General features: G+C 45.2%; 1 protein-coding gene across 2 annotated transcripts; it reads right to left on the bottom strand.

Moving 5' to 3' along the window:
• Window positions 1-5781: 5781 nt before the first annotated feature.
• Window positions 5782-25471, bottom strand: LOC148126611 (uncharacterized). Of its 2 annotated transcripts, none has more exons than XM_087928379.1 (5): window positions 25076-25471; window positions 18339-18493; window positions 16166-16280; window positions 14560-14682; window positions 5782-11984 (listed from the first exon to the last, which is right to left on the bottom strand). In XM_087928379.1, exons 2-5 carry the CDS (start codon window positions 18339-18341, stop codon window positions 11059-11061), a joined length of 1167 nt encoding a protein of 388 aa, XP_087784505.1. In that variant the 5' UTR covers window positions 18342-18493; window positions 25076-25471; the 3' UTR covers window positions 5782-11058. The 2 variants fall into 2 exon arrangements, with proteins under 2 accessions (XP_087784505.1, XP_087784503.1); XM_087928377.1 differs by having other exon boundaries at window positions 5782-11987; window positions 25076-25470.
• Window positions 25472-25645: the final 174 nt, after the last annotated feature.

Consider the following 25645-nt stretch of genomic DNA (forward strand, 5'->3'; position numbering starts at 1 on the left):
CAAAAACAAAAACCGGGGACGTGTGCAGCTGACCCCCAAAACCGATCCAGGACAGCCCCTTTCTGAGGACTCTTTAATAGACTAAACTCCCAGCATTCTTCTCGCCATTGGAATTGCTCTCGTCCTGTGCTCCATGGAGGTAGTTCTCAATCCTTTTGAATCCGCTACAGCAAGGATCCCCGATCCCCAGGTATCCCTGCAGAACAATCCCCTGCTCCCTTCCCCTCGCCCCAGACCGCCAAGTAGGGACCACTGTGGTATAGTCTTCAATATATCAGTACTTCTCTGGCACACCAGATGAGAACCGTCAACCCATGGAGCAGACGTTGCCTTCGGAAGTTGTGTGGGAGCGTCATCCCTTGAGATTTTCAAGAATAGACTGGACTGCTATTTGTCAGAAACGATGTAGGGCTAGTGGTGGCTAACCTTTTGGGCTCCTGTGCCAAAAATTGTGCACTTGCATGCCAGCACCCAGGAGGCAATACTTCCCCCCCACACACACCTCCTACGCATGTGCCCACCATCCCCACTCACCCCCATCACCCTCTTACCTGCACTGCGCCTCACAGCTGATTTTCGGCCAGTTTGAGGCCTTTTTTGGCTTTCCAGAGGCTTGAAGGCCTTTGCAGGCCAAAAACTAGGCCCGTTTCATCACTTCTGGTATTTTCGGACAAACAGAAAGTGATGAAACGGGCCTAGTTTTCGCCCTGCAAAGCCTGCAGAGGCCTTCCTCAAGCCTCTGGGAGGCCGAAAAAGAGCCAAAAATCAGCTGTGAGGTACACACATGTGCTGTGAGGTAAGTTTGCCTGCAGCTCGCATGCTGGCACAAATGGCTCTGCATGTCGCCTGTGGCACGCGTGCCATAGGTTCGCCATCATGGGTGTAGGGTCTCCTGCTTGGGCGGGGGTTGGACTAGATGACCTACAAGGTCCCTTCCAACTCATGATTATCTGTTCTCTAAATTGTTGAATGTTATACAGGTAGGCCTCTACTTATGATCACAGTGGAGCTCAAAATATCTGTTGCTAAGCAAGACCTTTGTTAAGTGATTTTTTCAACAAAAAAAAATTCCCCCATTTGAGACCTTTCTTGCCACCGTTGTTAAGTGGACTGCTGCAGTTGTTAAGTTAGCAACCTGGCTTGTTAAGGGAACCTGGCTTCCCCATGGTCTTTGCTGGTCTGAAGGCGGCAAATGGCGGTCCCACAACCAGGAACACTGCAACCGTCATAAATGCGAGTCAGTTGCCAAGCCTCTGAATAATAGATAATCGTGGGGATACTGCAATCGATTTAACAGCTTTATTTTTTCAGTGCCGTCGTGATTTTGAAGGAGATCTGTTGTAAGTCGAGGATTACCTGTATGCATATTTTTTAAAATGCCGTCTTAACTTTGCCCATGTCAAGCGGGGGAAATTCACTAGAGAAAGCAATTACGTTTGGAGGGGTTAGCGGTAAAGGGGAACCAGGCCGCCAGAACCATGCTGGCTGGACACCATCAAAGCTGACTCCCCACCCAGAGCGTAGAACAACTCAAAGAAATAGTGCCAGATTGGAAGACGTGGCGAGACCTGGTCCATAGAATTGCCAGAAATCATCATGACTGAATGGGTAACTATCATCATCATCAGTACGCAGTTTGAAGGGAAATTATGAACATTTCTAAAAACATCTGTGCTGTTGGACATAGCACAAAAACACAGAATAAGAGGAGGTCGAGTCGTATAGATTCACCACCTTCAGTTCATTTTTTAAAATAATCAGGCACACTATTGAAATATTGTGGGGGGGAGGGAGAAAATAGAATAAGACAATCTCATGGCACATTAGAAACAAGCTTGGCTGAGAACCACTGTTCTAGGAGCATTAAATTCCTTTTAAAAAAAATAATAATCCACTTTTCTGTTCCTCTTCGCTTCTCCAGCTAAGTGGCACTCTCTTTTTCTCCCTTACAAGTTGCCACCTTTCCACAATTTTGACCCAAAGTCGCCACTAAAAAAGAGGCTGGACAGCCATTTGTCTAAAACCGGATAGAGTCTATTGCCCAGGCGGGGTGGGCTAGATGACTTCTGAGGTCCCTTCTATCTCTTAATTCTGAAACGTAAGCTTCCTTCTTAAAACATCCTCTTTTAACTCTCAGGTAGTGAGCAGGGATGTTGGTTTTTTGGGGGATTCCCTCATCACATCTTGCATGAGCGGCCCTTAGAGTTGAAGAAACCCCGAGCTTTTAATTCCCGGGGAGAAATTTTACGTTTCAGAATGAAGAGTTGGAAGGGATCTCTAGAGGTCATCTAGCCCAACCCCAACCCCTTGGCCTGGGCGGTAGACTTCTCTGGTTTCAGACAAATGGCTGTCCAGCCTTTTTGTTTAGTGGCCACTTTAAGTTGAAATTAGGATGGGCTTAAACCTGTTCCTCAAACCAGGCAATTTCAAGATAGGGGTGGACTTCAACTCCCAGAATTCCCCAGCCAGCATGGCTGGCTGGGGAATTCTGGGAGTTGAAGTCCGTCCCCCCATCTTGAAGTTGCCAAGATCCAGAAACATCAGCGTACGTTAACCTCAACTGATTAATGAAGCAGCAGGCTTTAGACAGGATTGAGGGTTGCTGTCATGGCCCGGATGGAGACTGACTCTGAGGGGGAGGAGGAATAGCCGACAGGGAGTGGAAGTGTGGCTCCGGAGGTTGTGGAGGAGGCCGGGGAAGGGCAGAGGCCGGCTGGACAGTCAGAGGAAGACCCAGGCCCCTCCCCTCTCCATCCTAGGGCACGCAGGGAGGAGAGGATAAGGGAGAGACGTGGTCTACTGGGGAGGAGAGGGCCTTGATCCTCTTCATGGGCTGCAGCTGTGACAACTGGATAAGAGGACGGACATGCATAAGGGCGAGTGCTGGAAACAAAGCGTGGAAATATCTCTAGTTTGTTGTTCCTCTTTGTGTTTAGCGTCCTTCCCAGTGTGTGTTCTGATATCTGTGGACGTCTTCCAGCCCTTTTCTTGCCTGGTTTGTGTTGTTTTTTTACTCTTTATAATTTAAATGCCATTTCCCCCTCCTCGGAACTGTTTGGGAGTTGTTGTTTTTTGTCTCTGGTCAAGGATATTTGGAGCTTGGAAGCAAAGTGAAGGAATAAAAGGGGCTTCACCTGTTTTTTTTTTTTTTGACTGTGTTTATTTTGTATCCAACTCTGGGTCATCACAGTTGCTGAGTCGGCTTGGCTTTAAAGGGCAAAGGAGTCAAAAAAAAAAGTCAAGGGGCCCAACACCATGCAACCATTTTTAAAAGAAAGAGGCAGGGCTTTTCTCATAGTGACGGCGGCATCTTAGCTATACTGACGCTTGTTAAGGCCTCCCGTAATTGAGGAGAAATCTTCTTTGTACACGTTAAAAGCCGTGATGGCGAACCTATGCCATGCGTGCCACAGGCGGCATGCGGAGCCATTTGTGCGGGCACGCGAGCCCCAGCCAAACTTACCTCCACTGCGCATGCGCGCGCCTCCCCAGCTGATTTTCAGCCCATTTGAGGCCTTTTTTCAGCCTGAGGCTTGAGGGAAGCTTCTGCAGCCACTGGAGGCCAAAAAACGGCCTTCCAGAAATACAGGAAGTGCCTGTTTTCAGCCTCCAGAGGGCCGCTGGAGCCTGGGGGAGGTCCTTTCGAGAGCTCGAGGGAAGCCTCTGCAGCCTTTGGAGGCCGAAAATCGGGCCCGTTTCATCACTTCTGATATTTCCAGAAATACAGGAAGTGACAAAACATGCTTTCGGCAGACCACAACACACCAAAAAGGTTCTCCATCACTGCGTTAAAGTGACTAAACAAAAGTTACCTAAAGGTGGAAAACCACCTGGTGGCACAAAAAGTCATTGGGGATTGGAGGGCGGGGCAGGACGGGGGAAAAAAGGGGGCACTTTTTTTATTCAAATAAAATAAAACTGGCAATTTTCAACACTTTTAGAGGTTTCCTTCAAGGTACGACCGCAAATTTTGAGCCCCAAATTTCCGTTTCCAAGCCACTTAAGTGAATGTTGACTCATTTTGCGACTTTCCTTGCCGCCGTCGTTACGTTGAATCCCTGCACTGGTTAAGTTAGTCACAGGGTCATTAAGCGGATCTTGGCTTCCTCCGCTGACTCTGCTTATCAGAAGGCTGCCGAAGGGGGAAATCCCATAACCCCAGGAGACTGCAACCGTCGTAACTATGGAACCAGTTGCCAAGTGTCTGAATTTTCCGATTGTGCGACTATTGGGGGGGAGGAATTGGAATGCTGCAGTGATCATAAGTGTGAAAAATGGTCACGGGTCACTTTTTCCCCCCCAATGTTTTCGAACAGTCACTAAACGAACGATTATAAGTCGAGGATTGCCTACATTTTTCATTCGACTTCATCTTCTATCGTCAAATTGCTCTCCCATTATACGACTCCCATTGAGATTCCCAGTTGTGTGTGTGTGTGTATGTTATGTGTGTGTTACAGGTCAAGATTCATAAGTATGTCAGAATTTGTCTCCTGATAGCTGCTTTCAATTCACGTCTGTCCTTCTGTTTTTCCAATAAACTTAATTTTTTAAAAAAACAAAAATGAATTTTTGCACGGTCGTTTAGTATTTCATCCTGGAGGCCTCATTCCTTTCGTTCTCATGCTTTGGATGGCATTTTGTATATTTATGATAACTATATTGATTTTTCACCACACTTCTCTTACTGGATTCGGATGTGGGAAGAGAAATACAACATTGTGATAGTTGTTGGTCTTCTGCACTTAAGTGCAGGTTCGACTTGGAAAAACTCACAGGAATGGTTTCTGGTCCATCACTAGCCCCATTCATGTAGCGATAGCACTTAAGACTTATATACAAAGTGCTTTATAGCAGGGGTCGCCAACCTTTTGGACACCAAACTCATAATTTTAAATCCCGCAGACCAGAGACCCTGGGAAAATCCCCCAAAGAGTCTGCAGGAAAATTCCCCACCCTGTTTTCCTACCGATCGATCATTCTTTATTTGGGATTGCAGGATACTGTCTCCGGCTCCGTTCTCAGGGGAGAGAGAGACTTTTGGCTTCATGCAAGGAAAGCAGCAGAAGTCTCTGTCCAAACTCCGCCAGAAATGAGTCTGAGACTTGTTGCGCCAGCGCAGCCTCTTGGAGCAGGATACCTTGCAGGGTCCCAAAGACTCATTTCTGACAGAGTTTGTGGGGAGAGAAAGAAAGATTTTTGCTGCTTTCCTTGCATGCAGCCAAAAGCAGAAGAAAGAAGCGGAAAGAAGCAGCCCGGTGGCCAGGCGAGGTGCGCGGGGCAAGTTCCTCCCCTCTTCCCTTTTCCACCTCCCCTCACTACCTCGTGGTGTTCGCAATGCAAGCGACGCAAGCCTTGTGTTCCCACAGGCCATGTGGGCGGTCCAGCTTTGTGTTCCCGCGCAGCCTGGATTAATTGCTTTGGGGGTGACATTTCTCTGCGGACCGCCAACATTTTCTCATGGACCATCGGTGGTCCCCGGCCCACTGGTTGGCGACCCCTGTTTTATAGCACACTCCAAGTGGTTTGCAAAGTCAGCCTATTGCCCCCCCAACAATCTTGGTCCTCGTTTTATCGACCTCGAAAGGGTGGAAGGCTGAAGTCAACCTTGAGCCGGTGAGAATCAAACTCCTGGCAGTGGGCAGAATTAGCTTGCAATACTGCATGCTAACCACTGGGTCCCCAGGGCACGGAACAAGTTAAATCATGTTATGATCGGATGAAGTGACGTTTGGATAATTTCAGCAGTCGTTTTAACAAAAAATAATCTCCCAAACGGACTACATTTTGATTCTGTTTTATTTATCAATTCATAAGTACATGGTTTAGAGAAAAGCTGCTAAGATCAATGAAAAGTTACAAATTTAAGCGCTTCATTCTGTAGAGCTCTGCCTTCAGGATAGATAATAGAATTACAATTACAAGAATGGTAATAATATAATAAAACCAGGAAAGTCCCCTGGACTTTGTTTTATCTTAAACAGCATGGAGAAAGGAGGAGGATTATAGGTTTCAGAGAAGGAAAGGGATTCTGGAGATCATCTAGCCCAGCCCCTTCCTTGTAGTGAAATAACACTGGATTAAGACAACGGTATAAAGACGGACTGCTAAATGCCCTCCGTCTTCTTGAGACGGACATGAAATATGTGGACATGCAATTTTTTTAGAGCCATTATGTTGATTGAGACTTAGGCCTTCAAATTGTTGGATTTTCTCCATGACTGATTCCCCTCAACCTGGTTTTTCAGGTCTGCCTCCATCAGCAAGTATATATATATATATATATTTTTCCCCGCTAGAGAAACTGATCCAAAACCAATCCTCTTCTTCATGGGATTGTGGGATCCACTCAGAGAACATCTTCAAAATGCTTTGCGGATCACAGCAGTTCTAGAAACACATCAGTCCTTGAAGACATTTCTGTTTTGGGAGGAAATCAAGGGTCGAATTCTTAAGCGTGAAGCACACAACCGCTTCCCACCCCGGTCTTCCTTGTACAACTGGCGGTGCAAAGAAGAGAACCACGTTGGTTGCCTTGAGCACTAGGGGAAATGAAGAAATGAATGAAATGGAGGACTGGCAGGGGGACAGGATAGGTTTTCAAACCTTTGGAAGCTAGAAAGCAGGCTGAAATGTGACTTAGAATTGACCAAATAGTGATGCCGTTATTAGGAGAGACATTCCCTTCACAGTTAGGTTTATGGGATCACAGCCTCTTGCCTCCTGTCAGGCAATGGAAGTCTCCCCCCTCCTCCAAAAAATGGGGTCTCTCTCTCACTGGAGGTCTTTAGAGGTCATCTGTCAGAGATGTTCCCACCCAGCTTGGAGCAAAGGGGGAGGGGTCAGACTAAAGGACCTCTGGAGGTCCCTTTCAACTCTTACGGTTTGGATTCAAATTCATTTCTGTCCAGGACAGGGTAAAAGGATCTCAAATCAAGGTTGGGTTCACATGGAGATTAGAACGACGACGACGGACCCGGAAAGCAAGGAATCCCCACAACCATTTCCGAAAAGAAAGCGCTTTTCCTGTCAGTCCCCTTTTCTCTCTCTCTCTCAGTGTCTGGCCTACCTTGTCAGGGATGTTGTGGGAGATTTAAGAAGAACAACAAAATCCCAGAAAGCAGGGGAAAGGGATGTCTTGTTTCGGTCTCCTTGGGAAGACGGTGGGATATATATATGTAATCCAATAAAGATAATGTTTTATTCCATATTTTCAACCAAGTTCCATCACTCTCCACAAGAATCCAGCGATCACTTCTGGATTCTTCCTTCAAGATCAACAAGGAGGATTTTTCAAATTAACATCCGCAGATCTCCGCTTATTAAGAACAAAGCATCACCTAGTTAATTAAAGTCCTTTTAACATGCATCAGTCCAACTTTAGATTGTGTAACATTTGGATGTTGGTTGGTTTGCTTTTTAAAATCCCCTAGGACTGCAAAATGGTTTCTGGGACAATGAGCCAGTCTCATCCTTTGCTACAAATATATGACATACAACCTGGTGGGAAAGGACAAAGCTATATATCCCCCCTCACCCCCTTTTACAAAGAACAAGATTTTGAATTACCCACAAAAAGAAAAGAACAAAAATACAAACACTATGGAGTATCTCTGGGTTCGAAGAGATTTGGGGCATAAGAGTCTCTTACCTACCTCGTTCCAATATTTGAGGGGCTGCCACAGAGAGGAGGAAGGGGTCAAGCTATTTTCTAAAGCACCCGTAGGCCAGACAAGGAATAATGAATAGAAACTTGAACAAGGAGAGATTCAACCTGGAAATAAGGAGAAACTTTCTGACAGTGAAAACAATCAACCCATGGAACAGAAGTTGCCTTTGGAAGTTGTGGGAGCGCCATCACTAGATGCTTTCAAGAAGAGATTAGACCGCCATTTGTCAGAAATGGTGTAGGGTCTCCTGCTTGGGGTGGGGGGGTTGGACTAGATGACCTACAAGGTCCCTTCCAACTCTGATGTTATCTGTTAGTCGCTGTGGATTATGGCTCTTAGTCTGGATGGCATCAGCTGGGAGATCAGTGGTTCACCCTTGGGTGTTTTGGTGGGCCAACTGGGAGAACAAATGGTGAGGTCAGATGGGCCAAAGATCTCAAGCCAACAGGGCAGTTTTAGGTTCTTAAGATAACATTTCAACAGATGGTAATTGATAGATACAAAGTTGCTCAAGATGTTGTGGCCTGCCGGCAGCTGGCGGACAGTAGTCAAGTTGGGGACAAGGGTGGGATTCAAATTTTTTAACAACCGGTTCTGTGGGTGTGGTTTAGTTGGTGGGCGTGGCTTGGTGATCGTGTGACCGGGTGGGTGTGGCCTGGTGGTCATGTTATTGGCCGGGTGTGGCCAACTCAATATCACTCAGATCGAGGCACGCATCTCCTCGCCTGGCCTCTCATGACTGTAGGGATGCTGCAACAGTCATTAAGTGTGAAAAATGGTCATAAGTCACTTCTTTCAGTGCCATTGTAACTTTGAATGGTCACTCCGCACAAGCAAAATACCAGCAAATGAGGGGAAAAAAACTCCAGAGAAGTTCCTGAGACAGGAAGTCTAGTCCTGCCAAGAATGTAATAACGGTTAACGGAGAGGCAGTTTCTGTAAGCAACACCAGAATGTTTCCTTCCTGACTTCCTTACAGGATTAGGCCAGTAATTTCTTCTAACAACTGGTTCTCCAAACTGCTTAGAATGTTAACAACCGGTTCTAGTGAATAGGTGTGAACTGGGAGAATCCCATTCCTGGTTGGGGAGGTACCCGAGACATTCCTGGAGGCTGAGGAAGACTCGGCTGAGGGCTCTGCGTCAGAGGCAGAGATGGGGCCCAGACAGGCTGGCAGTCATCAGCTGCTTTCGGGCTTGGACAGCAGTGAGGTGGGGGAGCTTCTGGAACCGGTTCCCAGCCTGCACATGCGCAGAGCTGCCAAAAGAAAGGCACAATTAAGAACTCAGGGTCGACGTGGGAGTAAGGCCATGGATGGACAATGAATGGCCCCTCCCATAAGGATTAAAAGGGGAGAAAAAGGGGAGGGGGCTTTTGCAGGAAACAACTTGTTTGTTCATTTATTCCAGCCTCGTGAAGATCTGTCTGTATAACCTACAGTCGTGATGGCAAACCTATAGCACATGACCCCCAGCCAAACTTACCTGCACTGCGCATGCACACGCCTCCCAGCTGATTTTCAGCCCATTTGAGGCTGTTTTCGCCCTCCCGGAGGCTTGAGGGAAGCCTGTGCAGCCTCAGGAGGCCGAAAAACGGGCGTTCTGGAAATACCAGAAGTGGCAAAACGGGCCCGTTTTCAGCCTCCCAAGGCTGCAGAAGCTTCCCTCGGGTCTCCAGGAGGGCGAAAACGGCCTCAAACGGCCCCAAAATCAGCTGAGAGGCGCGCGCATGCGCAGCGCAGGTAAGGGTGCAAGGCAGGGGTGTTGTGCACGTATGTGCTGGGGGGGGGCGGGGTGCATTGCATTGTGGGTATCAGCATGCACACGCTTTCGCACACCCCAGCAAAACGGTTAGCCATCACTGACCTAGAGTCTCTGTGCCCAGCCCTTCCCTTTCAGCACTGTGTGTGGAAATATTTGCCGGGCAGCTTTCCAAGATAGATAAAGGTCTGAGCTAATAGTTACACCCTTGCAAGACAGTTTGCCAGACTGTTGGCTGAATGTGAATGCAATAAACTCGCACTCATATAATAAAAGAGGTTTTGCCGGGACACAGATTTTTGCTTAGTGCTTTGGGGGTGAAGCCTAGGACAGAACGCAGGACAGAACGCTCCTCCTCAGGATGGTCTACTGCAGAGCATCTGTGAAGAGAGTTAAATCTCTGAACGAAAGCTCTTAAGCCTTGACAGCAGCATGGCTGCCTCTGAAGGCCATCTTGTGCGAGACCTGAGGGCTTCCTCGGGGAAAGAAGATAGGCCCTGGAGTCGGATCCCGCAGGCCGTGGCTTGGATTTTTATATACCACTGTAACAGGGTGTCAAACTTGATTTGGTTGAGAGTCACATCAGGGTTTTGTTTGACCCAGTGGTGGGATTCAAATGTTTTTTACTACTGGTTCTGTGGGTGTGGCTTGGTGGGCATGGCAGGGGAAGGATACTGTAAACTCTCCAGTCAGAGGTGGGATTTGCCGGTTCTCTGAACTACTCGAAGTTTCCGCTACCGGTTCTCCAGACCTGGTCAGAACCTGCTGAATACCACCTCTGGTTTGACCTCAGGGGGAAGTAGCGGGGGGTGCGGCCAGGGTGGGCATGGCCAGCTCGACCACTCGTGTCAGGGATGGACTGAGCACTCCGTCAGCAAACGCAGGCTCCCGAGCTCCATTTTCGGCTGTGACGGCTTCCTGCAACACTCTGCCAGTGTAAACGGAGCCCACAGTTCTCGCGAGCTCCGTTTTCCGCTGCGACGGCATCCTGCAACTCTCTGCCAGAGAAAATGGAGATCGGGAGGGCTGTGGGCACCATTTTTGCTGGCAGCAGCACCACAGGCCAATTCTTTGCTGTTTCCAGATCTAAGCACCCCTCGGGCCGGATCCACCTCACACACCCCCGGGGCCTTGAGTTTGACAACCCCTCCTTGATAACATATGATACTCTACCCTTGATTTCTAAGTCTGTTCGTCCATGTACGTAACAAATGAAGAAGTCCCAAAGGTGTTTTTCCAAACGACAACTGGACTTCCTTGGGAGGTTTTTTCCCCCCCTTGTAAAAATTTCACTTCTCATCCAAGAAGCTTCTGTTTTTGAAGAACTTCCTACTCTGAAGTTCTTGGATGAGAAGCAAAATGTTTTCAAGGGTTAAAAAAAAAAAAAAACCCAAAGAAGTCCAGTTGCCCTTTTGGACAAAAGCAACTTTGGGACAACCGCCACCGTTTGAGAAGCTCGAAAGACGATAATGAAGAAGCTTCAGAAGCACGCTTGATTATTGGACATGAAGCGAGAGTCAGCTTTTTTCTCTCCATTTTTCCCCCTTCGCCATTGAAGCTTATTGCAGAGAGAGAGAGAGAGAGAGAGAGAGAGACTCTGTTGCGTCAAACGCCATTCAAACCCCGGATCAGACAATTTCCGCAGCGTGGATCCTCTGATGCGAGACCAGCGAGTCGCCCCGTGAGAACTGTTTCCCGCAGATGGGACACTCGTAGGGCTTCTCCCCGGTGTGGATGCGCTGATGGGACGTGAGGTTGCTGCTCTGGCTGAAGGCTCTCCCGCACTCCAGGCAGGTGTACGGCTTCTCCCCGGTGTGGGTCCTCTGGTGCAACGTGAGGTGGGCACTCCGGCTGAAGCTCTTCCCGCACTCGAGGCACAAGTAGGGCTTCTCCCCCGTATGCATCCGCAGGTGCGAGGCGAGGTTCCCGCTGAAACTGAACCGCTTGCCGCAATCCAGGCACTTGTACGGCTTGTCCCCCGTGTGAGTCCGTTCGTGGGACAGGAGATGCTTTCGACAAGTGAAGGTCTTCTCACACTGCAGGCAGCGATATCGGGCTTTGCGGGTGTGGATTTTCAGGTGGCGGGTGAGGTGGGTGCTCCGTCGGAAGCTCTTGCCGCACTCGGCACAGGTGTGCGGCCTCTCGTTCGTGTGCTTGGCCTGCTTGTGTTGGGCGAGCTTGGCCTCGTCGCCGAAGCTCTTGCCGCAACGGAAACACTTGTACAGTTTCTCGGCCAGGTGGACCCTTTTATGGGAAATCAGCCGGGTGCTTCGGTAGAAGCCCTTGCCGCACTCCGAGCACTTGTATGGTTTCTCCCCCCGGTGAAGCTTTTGATGCAGAATCAGATAATCTCCCCGGCTGAAGCTTTTCCCGCACTCGAAACATCGGTAGGGCTTCTCACCTGTGTGAGTCCTCTGGTGCCTGGTGAGATCCGACTTGCAACTGAAAGTCTTCCCGCACAGGGCACACTTATTCGCGCTCATCCCTTCGGTGTTCGGATGCTCAAGTATCGTTACAGACACCTCAGTGGGTTCCTCTTTAATCTGGATGTTATCTGCTGGAATACAGAGGGGCGAAAAAACAAATCTTAGGAGTCTGGAAAAGGGCTGGCCTGTCAGATAACCGGATTAAAAAGCCAACCCCGTACAGGCCAGGAATACTGAATACCATTACGGTAAAACAAAATCCAATCAAGAAGCATTTTTGTAGCTCAGAGTTGACATGAGGGGCCCTTGGTAGCTCTGAGTTTGGTGGTTTTCTTGCAGACGTTTGGATTTCATCGTCTTAATGCAATCCTAAATTGCATTAACAGAGGGATCATACAATCAAGATCAAGTGAGGTACTAATACTACTCTATAAAGCCTACGTAAGAGCACACCTAGAGTACTGCATCCAGTTTTGGTCACCACGCGATAAAAAAGATGTTGAGACTCTAGAAAAAGTGCAGAGAAGAGCAACCAGGATGATTAGGGGACTGGAGGCTAAAACATACGAAGGACGGTTACAGGAACTGGGCTTGGCTAGTCTAGGGAAGAGAAGGACCAGGAGAGACAGGATAGTGGTCTTCCAATATTTGAGAGGCTGCTCCAGAGAGGAGGAAGGGGTCAAGCTATCTTCTAAAGCGCCTGTAGGCCAGTCAAGGAATAATGGATGGAAACTGAACAAGGAGAGATTTAACCTGGAAATAAGGAGAAACTTTCTGACAGAATAATCAACCAATGGAACAGAAGTTGCCTTCTGAAGTGGGAGCTTCATCACTGGAGGCTTTCAAGAAGAGACTGGACTGCCCTCTGTCAGAAATGGTGTAGGATCTCCTGCTTGGGTGTGGGGTTGGACTAGATGACCTACAAGGTCCCTTCCAACTCAGTTAATCTGTTAAGTCATCTGTTAAGTCTGTTAAATCCTTGCTAGCACTGATGATGTTACCTAGTTGGGTACTGAAACGTCTGCAAGAAAACCACCAAGCTCAGAGACAACCAAGGACCTTCAATAACATCATCGGCCAAGTCTTGCTGGGCTTCCTTCTCCCACCTTTTATCTTTTGTAAGAAACAGGGAAGGGGTTGCCCAAAACGTTTTCACAAATTACTTTCTTGGTCAGGGCTCATGTCCCCTTTATCTGACCACTGCAGCCTCTTCCTCTTCCTTCTCCTGGCCTTCAACGCCATTTTCTTCTTGGGTAGTTCTTGAGTTACAACCGACCAGAAAATTATGACCCCAGCTTCAAAGTTCTGACAGTTTGGAGGCCCCCTCCACAGTCACAGGGTCAAATTTCGGGCAGCGTGAGACATGACTGGATTTACAGTCCCAGCTTTTCGCAAAACTGTGCCTATAGTGAATTATTGGTTGGCTTGACGACAATAGTGTTTTGTTTCACGGCTCTTACAGCCAAGCCTTTGTTTAACAACTCCTGCAAGAAAGGTAATAAAATTCCATTTGTCGTGACTGTTACAACATATGACCATAATGGGCAGGGCTCCATTACGGTCGCACGTTGAGGACTACCTGTATAGGAAACTCCCATCATAGAAACTCTCAAGCAAAGATTGGATGGCTAAGTTACCTTCCAGAACTACAGCTGGAACTGGAGACATCTCATCTGACACCGTGATCAGTTTCACAACCATTTTGAGTCAAGAACGAACCACGCTGGTCTGAATCCAAGATGGAACCCAGGCCATGATCGGAAGAATCCAACTAATATTACTGAATATGGCTGCGATGGTGAACCGATGGCAAGTGTGACACAAGTGGAACACAGAGCCCTTTGTACCGGCACATGAGCTGCCAGCAAATTTACCTCACTGAGCATGTGCGCGCGCCTCACAGCTGATTTTCGGCCAGTTTGGGGCCTTTTTCGGCCTCCCAAAGGCTTGAGGAAGGCTTCTGCAGGCTTCTGCAAGCATTGCAGGCGGAAAACTAGCCCCGTTTCGTCACTTCCGGTATTTTCGGAAGAGCAGGAAGTGACAAAACAGGGCTAATTTTTGGCCTGTAAAGCTCGCAGAAGCCTTCCTCAAGCCTCTGGGAGGCCAAAAAGGGCCTCAAACCAGCCAAAAATCAGCTATGAGGCTCAGTGCAGGTAAGGGGGTGGCAGGGGGAATTGTGCGCACATGCATAGAGGGCGTGGGGGGGGCGCGCACCTATTGGGTGCTGGCACACGAGCGCAAGTGTGCAAGCGCGCACACAATTTTTCGCACAGAAGCCCAAAATGTTAGCCACCATTGCTATATAGCGTTTCCTGCCTAAGTAGCGGGTTGGACTAGACCAGGGGCTTCCAACCTTGGCCACTTTAAGACGTGTGGATTTCAACTCCCAGAATTCCTCAGCCAGCTTTCCTAGCTGAGGAATTCTGGGAATTTTAGTCCACACGTCTTAAAGTGGGCAAGATTGGAGACCCCTGAACTAGATGACCTCCAAGGTCCCTTCCAATTATCCCACCCCCACGTTGTTTCTATTATTTCTGTTTCTATTATTTCTATTTTTATTCTATTCTACTTGGCTTCTTCTCGTGAGTCTCGCTGGCTCTAGAGCTAATTTTTCGAACCTGGGACATGAGAATGAGTTCGAAAAGGACAGAGAGCTGGTCTCTTGGCTAGGCTCACAAGAGGGTAGATATTTATTACACTCACCCACTTCCACCGGAGGAAAATTATTGTCTTGAGAACTTCCTGGCGAACGTTTCAGCTGGTGCTCTGAAGTGAAGCTTTCGGGGTGGAAACCTTCCTCTGTGGTTGATCTGGCCATCCAGTCTTCTTCAGGAGGAAAAAAAAAAAGAATGTAAAACATTTCAGGCTTATCTTTCGCACGCAATGTTCAGCATAATGAAAAAAAAATCATAAGGTAAACAACTTTCTAATCACTTGGCGAAAGTCTAAAATTCCAAACTAAGTTCCAATTGAACCCACAAGGGATGTCTGCGTGGTTTGAGAAGTAAATAAATAAAAAGAGCGAATATGGTACAAGGTCAACTTTATTGATAATAGTTGCAAGCCGTTTGTACAAACTGTTGCTTAGGAATAAGGAAGCTTATTAAATCCATGCTAGATTCACCCAACATGCTTAATCAGGTCAGGGCTTCAATAGTTTTTCTCTATTATACAGCCGTTCAGGTGACGGTCTTGGCCGAGAACACCCACCAAGTCATAAAGGGGCCATCATAACAGATCACAGATAATCAGAGTTGGAAGGGACCTTGTAGGTCATCTAGTCCAACCCCCCGCCCAAGCGGGAGACCCTACACCATTTCTGACAGATGGGAATCCAATCTCTTCTTGAAAGTCTCAAGTGATGGCGCTCCCACAACTTCCGAGGGCAACTTCTGTTCTATGGGTTGATTGTTCTCTCTGACAGAGAGAAAGTTTCTCCTTATTTCCAGGTTAAATCTCTCCTTGTTCAGTTTCCATCCATTATTCCTTGTCTGGCCTACAGGAGCTTTAGAAAATAGCTTGATCCCTTCCTCCTCTCTGTGGCAGCCCCTCAAATATTGGAAGACCGCTATCATGTCTCCCCTGGTCCTTCTCTTCACTAGACTAGCCAGGCCCAGTTCCTGTAATATGTTTTAGTCTCCAGTCCCCTGATCATCCTGGTTGCTCTTCTCTGTACTTTTTCTGGAGTCTTAACCTCTTTTTTATAGTGTGGTGACCAAAACTGGATGCAGTACTCTAGGTGTGGTCCTGCTAAGGCTTTACAGAGTGGTATTAGTACCTCCCTTGATCTCGATTGTATCCCTCTGAGGTAGACACAATGTAATTGTATACAGTTAATTGGATACAATGTGATTATTGTTATTATGGTAAGGAAATTGTATGAACCATAAATATTACCACACAAGATATTTGAACCCAGAAGATACACTGTTTCAAGAAAAGATGGAATGTTTGTCAAAATAAAATAAAAAACTTTTTTTTTAAAAAAAAAGAAAAAGGTCGAAAAATAGGGCAAAACTCATTGAACAAATGTCTCGCTTCACAACATAAATTTTGAGCTCAATTGTGGTCGTATGTTGAGGACTGCCTGTACTTTGCAAGGCAGTCCCAGACACCGTGACTGAGCTGTTGTGATGTCACAGGACGAACATCCCGGCTGCTGAGAATTCCTGTTGGGTTATCAATAGATAACAAGGGAAATGGACCACAGAACCCACAAGGGAGCTAAAAGTAACCCTGGCCCAGAACGGAATTTCAGGGCAATTTCAAGACCCCTCCATTATCCGTTATTGACCTATTCCTCTTTTACCTGACGGAAGGGCCTCTTCACTGTCATCTTCCTCCTTGATGATGACACGCAGGAGTCCCAGTTCAGAGTCCCAGAAAGACTGGGTGGCGTTGGAGCAATCTGGACTTCTAGACTCCTACAAGCACAGAGAAATTCAGCCAGACTCAAGGAACTCAGCCTGCCTTGCACCCATCCCCTTAACCGCAGAATCGGGCAACTTCGGGGTTTTGTTTTGGTTGATTTCCTATTAAATACATTCCTTAGTGCTTCATAAACATCTTGTTGTTCTGGGTATTTAATGTGCTTAACAATACAAATTTACATTCTTAAAGCTCCAGCCCTTTTTCCCAACCATTGGCAAAATAGATTCCATGTTTGATAATATTCTGTTTAATTTTCCGTGTCGATCGATCCATTTCTGCACAGTCTAGTACCCTGATGGCGAACCTATGGCATGCATGCCACAGGTGGCACACAGAGCCATTTGTGCCGGCGTGTGAGCTGCAGGCAAACTTACCTCACTGCGCATGTGTGCACCTCACAGCTGGTTTTCAGCCAGTTTGAGGCCTTTTTTTGGCCTCCCAGAGGCTTGAGGAAGGCTTCTGCAGGCTTCTGCAGGCTTTTCAGGACAAAAAATAGGCACGTTTCATCACTTCCTGTTTTTCTGGAAATACCGGAAGTGACAAAATGGGCCTAGTTTTTGACCTGAAAAGCCTGCAGAAGCCTTCCTAAAGCCTCTGGGAGGACGAAAATGGCCTCAAACCAGCTGAAAATCAGCTGTGAGACGCAGTGCAGGTAAGGGGGCTGTGTGGGTGGGTTGGTATTGCGCACGCATGCATAAGGGGCGTGGGGGGGCACGCATTGCTTTCTGGGTGCTGGCACATGAGCACGAGTGTACAAGTCCGCACACAATTTTTGGCACAGGAGCCCAAAAAGGTTAACCATTACTGGTCTAGTATCTCCCTGACTATCTCTTCATTTATATCGATATCTTCCTTTTTCCAGTATTGTGCAAATATAATTGAGACAATGTGATATTAAGTATATGCTTCTCTTATCATTTTTTTCTGAGACTATACCTAATAAAAACAGTTCAGGTTTAAAATCTACATGTTTCCCTATCATCTTTTCTAGCCACCTATGTATCTTTGCCCAATCTTTTTTTTTTTTTGCTTTTTCAAAAGTCCACCACATATGATTATAGGGTCAGTGTGCATGCTGCTGCATCAGAAGGTGGCATCGCAGCATCGCGCATCACATAGAGGCTTGGGGGTTCAGTTCAGGTTTAAAATCTACATGTTTCCCTCAACATCTTTTCACCTATGTATCTTTGCCCAATCTTTTATTTTTTTTGCTTTTGCAAAAGTCCACCACATATGATTATAGGGACGCGGGGCCTCAGTGGCTAAGATGCTGAGCTGGTCGATCAGAAAGGTCGGCAGTTCGGCGGCTCGAATCCCTAGCGTCGCGCATCACAGAGTGAGCATCCGTTACTTGTCCCAGCTTCAATTACATATTTAACTTAAAAAAAAAAAAGTAGGCAGATATTTTCAGATTTGCCAATTGAGGGTTTAGGTTAGGGCAGGATCCAACTTTACTTTCTATCTCAGCCACAAATTAGAGGCAGATATTTCTCTCTCTAGGCACACTGAGAATATATCTGCTGAATAAAACTGTGCATTGGTGACAGGAAGGGCATCCGGCCAGTAAACACTCAGCTACATTCAGTTGCTCAGACTCTACTCCGCAAGGGATTATGAGTCATTAAAAGAGGGTGGTGACGGTTAGCACTTAGACTTACATACCTCTTCACAGCCCTCTCTAAGCGGTTTACAGAGTCAGCCTATTGCCCCCAACAGTCTGGGTCCTCATTTTACCCACCTTGGAAGGATGGAAGGCTGAGTCAACCTTGAGCCTGGTGGGAATTGAATTGCCAAGGCAGCCGGCAGTCAGCAGAAGTAGCCTGCAGTACTGCACTCTAACCACTGTGCCACCACAGCCCTGCCAGGTGCTCGTGGGGGGACTCTGGACCACTCACTGTCAAACTAGCCTACCTCCCAAGATTGTTGTGGGGCAGAAAACGGGAAGAGGGAGCATTCTTTGTGTGGTGTCTTTGAGTAAACGAAGATTGATGCTCAAATGCTAAAAGTTAGTTTAGAAGCTTAAAGAAAAGCCAGGTGAGTCTGATAATTACCATTTTGTGTTCTTTTGCCGATTCCTGAAAGTAGTTGTGCTGCAATTCGCAATTAGGGTTTGTCTTTTGGCCGGAGTCCTGAATGCTTCACTCCCAAGAATTCCCACCAAGGTTGACTGGATTTATTTTCAGCTTTGTGTATCCACCACTGCAACCTAGATGATGGAAAATCGGGTTGTTAGAATAAAGTCGACAATAAGAATCATTTACAAGCTCGCTTGTTTTATTTTTTTTAACGTTCATGACGGAAACGTGTAGAATTATTGAATTGTGGAGTTGGAAGGGGCCACTAAGATCGTGTAAGGCAACGTTTCTCAATTCTAAAAGCAGTTTTAAGGTATGTGGACTTCAACTCCCAGAATTCCCCAGCCAGCATGTCAGTCCTATCCTCTGCAATGGGGAGGTAAAAAATCAGTCAAACCATCCTCTAGATCCTATAGTCTCTCCTTAAAACCTCCAGCAGCGGAGAACTCACAGAGCTTCAAATAACAAGTTAAGAAGGAGCTGGCGTCGCAACGGTACGGTCTGCAATTGAGCTCTAAGATTGCAGCCGATATCTTCGCCCCTGGCCGGTCCAAATGGACCTACACCATCCCACAGAGACGGTGATCGTGAAGGGCATATCCTGTGGATCCCAGGGACACCGCAAAGTCCCTGGTTGACCCAGGAGAAGTCCTTTTTGCCGGCGGCGGAGAGGCAGCCCCAAAGCTGCTGAAGTCGGGACAGCTCCGGAAAGGAAGAGGCTGAAAGAGAAAGTGTGTCGGCTGGGTGAGAATCCTTTTTTTACTAACATTTTGAGACTTGAAAAGACACTCTGAGTATAAGAAGAAACCTGTGAGATTTTTGACAAAACTGAATAAGCAGCGACTTGGCTTTTTTTTCCTTACTCTTTTTTCTTTTTTTTACTGGACTTTATTGTGACTTAGCAGTTAACCGGACTGAATTTTCTTTTATATATATATTTACTTTCTTATTCTCCTTCTTGATTTCTTAAATTTTTTTTTTTAGACTAGAGGCTCCCTTTGGTTACTTTTCTTTTTATCTATACATGCATATATTTTCTCTTCTTTTTTAATCTCAATTACGTTTTCCTGGGAGGAGGGGCAAAGTGAGAATTAAGAAACTTTGTAACACTGCTAACTAGAGGCTTGAAAATATTTTACTTGAAGTGGAGAGAACTGTGAAAGACTCCTTCTCAAGGACATTTCAACTTGATAAGATAAGAGGGAAGAGCGTGGCAGAATATTATTACAGATGTTCTTCTGGACTTCTATCAACAATTTAACACTTGAAGTTTGGCTTTGAAGCTTGTGGAGAAGAGAGTCATAATAAGAGCCTTGGACAATTAAACACAGTGCAGTGTGTTTTCTTATCTTCTTTTAGTTGTGCTACCCCTCCTTACCAGCTTTACTGTAAACTTTTATTTTAGCAATATTTTTATTTTTGCTTTTTATTTTAAAGGGAAAGCCTCAGAATTTTTCTCCTTTTCTTTTTTTCCCTTTTTCCACTGGGATTTTTGCTTTTTCCATCCATGTTCTTGGACTATTTTGGTTTTTTTTTATTATTGAGATTTTTTAACTGGATTAAAGTGTGAAGAACCTGAAGAAATTTTTCCTTTCTTTTGTTCTTTTTTTTTAATTATCATTGGGCTTTTTCCTTCTTTTTATTTTTATCCTTTATTGTGGATTATTTCATAATTGGATTAGGGTCCAGAAGAACCCGAAGAATTTTTCTTTTCTTTTTCCTTTTTACCATTGGGCTTTTTACTATTGGGCTTTTCCATTTTGGATTATAATTGGCTACCTTACCAATTGGATTAAAGTTTAAAAGAACTTGAAGGTCTTGAATCATTTAAAATGAGTTGGAAACTCATACCTTCTGGCGTCTCTACCTCTAGTTCTGCCTCCCCACCATCTGGAGGACAACGTTTAATCCAGGCAATGTTAAAGCAAGATAAAGAACAAGAAAAAGTGACTTTACAGATGATTATGCAAGGAATCCAAGATAAAATCAGATACTGATTGAACAAAGAATAGAGAACATCGAACAAAGAACAGGGAAGACCGATGAAAAAGTGGAAAATATTCAACAAATGATGGCGAAGTATGATGAGAGATTCCAAAAAATCGAAGAAGAAGGTAAACAAAGAGAGAAGATTGGAAATATTGACAGCAGACTAACAGTGGTTGAACAAGATAAAAGTGGGATGCTGAAGTGGGAGATGGAGAGGTCAGAATTCTATCTCAAATTTCAAAACATAGGAAGAGGAAGAAAAAGGACAAAATTTGGCTGTGATAATGATAGAAATTCTGGCTGATGCTTTGGAAATAACAGAGGAAAAGATGATGGATGGAGTAGATGAGGTATACCGAGTTTTCATAAGATATGCGATGAGAAATAATTTACCAAGAGAAGTCCACATCAGATTTACCAAAAAATCCATCAAAACACAAATATTACAAGCGGCAAGAGAGAAGACGTTGAATTTCAAAGACAAAGAGATTGTCGTTTTAAAACAAATACCCAGAAGAGTGAGAGAGATGAGAAGAGAATATCAATTCTTGACCAAAATGCTACTGAAAAAGGAGGTGAATTATAGATGGCTGATTCCAGAAGGTTTAATGTTCACGTGGCAAGAACAGAGACACAGAATTGATTCAATTGAGAAAGCAGAACTTTTTTACGCAGAATTTTTCAGAAGGAGAGAGGAAGAGGCAGAAAAAGAGGTCTCATTAATTGAATTCCAAAAGGAACAAATGGGGACTGAAAAAGAAGAAGGCGCAATAGGTGGACAGGTGGATATCAAAGAACAACGTGAACCAAGATCTACAAGAGCTGTCAAACCTAACTACAAAATATAATCATGGAAGAGAAAAAACTGATTACAATGAATATAAATAGACTTAATTCAGCTGTTAAAAGAAGGAAAATTTTTTCATAAATTAGGGAAATTAAAGTTTGATATAATTTGTTTACAAGAAGTACACATTAAAAAACAACATGAACAATTGTTAATACAGCCAAAATTAGGGAAAATATTTACTTCTTTGACTCAATGTAAGAAAAGAGTGGTTTTATACATTAAAGAGGCTACCCCAGCAAAATTGATTTACACTGATGAAGATAGAAGAGTATTAATGGCGTAAATAATGGACAATAATATAAAAATACTCTTGATTGCAATTTATGCTCCGAATGATAAACAAGAAGAATTCTATAAAAAATTACACATGAAAATAACTGGACTGGACTATGCCAATATAATTATGATGGGAGACTTTAATGGAATTGTGGACAATAAACTGGACTATACAGCAACAACAACAAAGCAAAATAGAAAGATTCTCCCTAAATCCTTTTTTAAAATGACAGACGAATTAACCTTAAAAGATATATGGAGAGAAAGAAATGCTAAAACCAAACAATACACTTTCTATTCAAATAGACATTTATCAGGGTCCAGATTAGATATGATTTGGATCTCAACAGAATTAATATCTAATATTCAAGAAACAAATATTGAAACAAGTACTTGGACAGACCATAACCCAATGACAATTAAACGGAAGGGACAAAAAAAAAAAGATCGAGATGGACGCTAAATAATACTATCTTAAAGGAAAAAGATTTTATACAATGGACCGAGAAAGAACTGCCTTTTTTCTTTAGAGAAAATAAAAAAGAAGATACTTCAATTCAGAATGTTTGGGATACAATGAAGGCATATGCCAGAGGCTTGATAATAGATTACATGAGAAAAAAGAATATCAGGAAAAGGCAAGCCACTAAAACAAGTTAAGAACTTCAAATGACATTTACTTGTCCCAAAGGTGCTTTTTCAAGAGGCAACCAATTTCTTTTTCTTTTTTACTTGAACTGAAGAAGCTTCTTGGATGAGGAGTGAAACGTCTTCCAAGAAAAAAAAACAGAAAGTCCAGTTGCCTCTTGAAAAAGCACCTTGTAGAATGGATAATTGAGGCTATGTAAATAATTATAATGGAATACGACGGACAATACAACGGATGTAAGTTAACTGTATAAATATATAAATATATATATAAGATATGTGTCATATACTTTAGTTTGTGTGCCAAAAATGATGCCAGGATGACCACACCAATATTTTAATGTTCAATATTTTAATGATATAATCAATAAATTATTTATTAAAATAAATAAATAAATAACAAATTAAGAACATCAAATAACATTTACTTGTCCCAAAGGTGCTTTTTGAAGAAGCAACCAATTTCTTTCTTTTTTTTTTTTTTTACTTGAACTGAAGAAGCTTCTTGGAAGAGGATTGAAACGTCTTCAAAGGAAAACCGGAAAGTCCAGTTGCCTCATAAAAACGCATCTTTGGGGCAACCATCAGTTGGATGACCGAGAATCTCTATAGATAACATTTAAGTTTTATTTATTTCATGTATATGTCACTTTTTCAGGAGTTCAGAAGCGATCCGCCTTCACCACTGTACATTTATCAATACTAAGCACTTTGAAGATGTGACCCATTATTTCAATTACACGTGTTTAGAAGGATTTTTATCTCCTTAGTCCAGTATTTTCCTTGTTTCTTTTATATACTGCTAGCTTCCACTGGCTCTTGGCAGTTTGCAATTGTGTTAACATTGACACAATAAAACCGACAGTGCATTCAAAACAAAAACCATGTTGCCGGATAATCCTCCAGCATGCCCTGTGGAAGAATGGTTATTTTATTTTATTTTTCCTGGGCTTACTGTTTTCCTATCTCAAAAAATGATAGTGGGTTTCTCTGTACGAATTCAGAATAAAAACATCATCCAAAGAGAGTGAAGGAAGCATAATGCCATAGAGAGGAAATCTCTCTGCCCAGACCCTTGATTAAATTAGTATAATAGCCCCTTCTGAGAATAAAAGCAGTTTTTCTCCAGTCTTCTGCCATCTGTGCTAGATTCCAAATCCCAGAATGCTCTGCTAGGAGCACTTAGAATGCCATGTTGGCTAGGGATTCTGGGAGTTGAAGTCCAACAGGGGTACCTGTTGGGGAAAGTTGATGTGGGGAATAGGAAGAGCCAAGTACAGGTTCATTTTTAGCCATGAAAACTGGACAGTTTGGGGCAGATCAGCCTACCTCACAAGCATGTTGTGGCAATACAACAAAAGGCAATCTTTTTGAGCTTTTGGAGAAAAGGTAGGCTAAAAATCCATCCAAAAAGGTTATTTCCTCCCTCCTCCCAGTTTGTTTCCTCTGCAGTACATAAATCACTGAAGAAGCAGCCATTACTTTATTTTTGAATAGTTTATTAAATTTTCACCTTAAAAAAACAAGTTCTATATACACTTTTTGCCGTTATTTGTGACATCAGTTATACCATTCTCACATATATATTTACAATTATATTTTAAACCTCCTACTTTTGCATTACATTTTCTTTCGAATTTCTAACCAGACATACCATTTCCCCAATTATTTTATTATTGTCATCCTGATTTATCACTTGTTGCTGGTATGTACACTGAGAGCTTTTGCACCAGAGACCAATTCTTTGTGTCTCCATCACACTTGGCCAATAAAGAATTTTATCTTCTATTAAGAAGATCCCAGCTGCCATTGTAAAGTCCTCCATGGCAGAAAGCTAAGGTTGGGGATGCTAACCTAGGCCACTCAAGTAAATGAGGCACTTTGCGTATTTCAGATTCAAAGGGAAAAAAGGCAATTGAGACCAATCAAGAGTAAGAAGAAAAAGCCCAAAAAAGGACCATTATTTGAAGGACCGGAAGAGGTTTACAGGTAGTCCTAGACCTACGACCACCATTGAGGCCAACATTTTTGTTGCTAAGTGAGACATTTGTTAAGTGAGCTTTGACCCATTGTACGACCTTTCTTGCCACAGCCATTAAGTGAATCACTGCCTTTGTTAAAATTAGTAACAGAGCCGTTAAGTGAATCTGGCTTGTCCATCCACTTGGCTTGTCAAAAAGGGATCACGTAACCTCCAGGGATATTGCAACCGTCATACATGCGAGTCAGCTGTCAAACATCCGTAAGGGTGAAAAAAAAAAGTCACTTTTTCCAGTGCCACTGTCATTTTGGATGGTCGCTAAACGAACTGTTGCAAGTTGAGGACTACCCCGTGCCGCTGTCATTTTGGATGGTCGCTAAACAAAGTATTGCAAGTCGAGGACTACCCTGTGCCGCTGTCATTTCGGGACGGTCACTAAACGAACTGTTGCAAGTCGAGGACTACACCGTGCAGCTGTCATTCCGGGACGGTCGCTAAACGAAGTGTTGCAAGTCGAGGACGACTACCCTGTGCTCCAGGGGAGGCCTTCCCGAGGCTTGCACCTTACACGTGTGCGGGGGTAATGCGTGCACACGCATGTGCAGACATGCCATTTCTACCCTCCAAAACGCCCCTCTCCTCATTCCTTCCCTCCCAAGCGGATCCCCCTCCAGTTTCACAGCGGACACTCGTGCGGGTTGCGTGGGTGGGAAGGAAGGGCCGGTCAAGAACCGGGAAGCAAGCGAGCGGGATCTCGAGGGAGGCCGGAGGTGTTTGCAACGGGTCGAGAGAGAGCCGAGACCGGCCGGCCGGGCTGATCGGACCGCGATCCCGAAGGGGAAACGGTCTGAATAGGGAGGAATTGGGGAGGGGCGGGGGGGGCGATTGTTACTTCTCTCGGCTGTTCCCCGGGGCGGCTCTTCCTTCCTCCTTCCCTCCCTCCCTCGGCTGTCAAGTCCGGCCGCTCACCTTGGCGCGCGCGCCGCGCTCGGGCTCCGCTGGTTGTAGCTTTTCCGCGCGGAGAAACAGGAAAAGGTTCCCCGCCGTCTATTCTAGGCAGCCGAACTCGTCTGCTTTTGCTTTTTTTTTCCCTTTCTTTTTTTTTTAATGCCCTTTAAAACCCGCCCCCTTTCCCGGGAGTAAGCGTGGACGGCTTGGGATAATGGCGGGCGCCTTTCTTTCTCCCCACCTCCACCTCCCCTTTGGCGCCTCAGCAGGGCAAAGGAGCCCCGTAAAAGGTTCCCTCTCTCTCCCCCTTTAGCCCGGCGGTGGGAGGAGAAAGGAGCAGCCGCCCCAAAGAAGGCGCTTTTCCTTCAGAAGCGGGACGGTGCCAAGGAGAGAAGCCATATAGAAATACAGGGGTGGGGAAACGATGGCCCCCTTGATGAGTTTGTGGACTTCAACTCCCAGAATTCCTGAGCCAGCCGTGCTTATGAGCCACGCTGGCTGAGGAATTCTGGGAGTTGAAGTCCATAAAGGAGCCATCGTTTTTCCCATGCTGGCTCAGGAATTCTACAATTAACAATCAATTAACAATGA

Source organism: Pseudonaja textilis, chromosome 2, assembly GCF_049901715.1.
Source record: "Pseudonaja textilis isolate UNSWEBS1 chromosome 2, rPseTex1.2, whole genome shotgun sequence".
Taxonomy (NCBI): domain Eukaryota; kingdom Metazoa; phylum Chordata; class Lepidosauria; order Squamata; family Elapidae; genus Pseudonaja; species Pseudonaja textilis.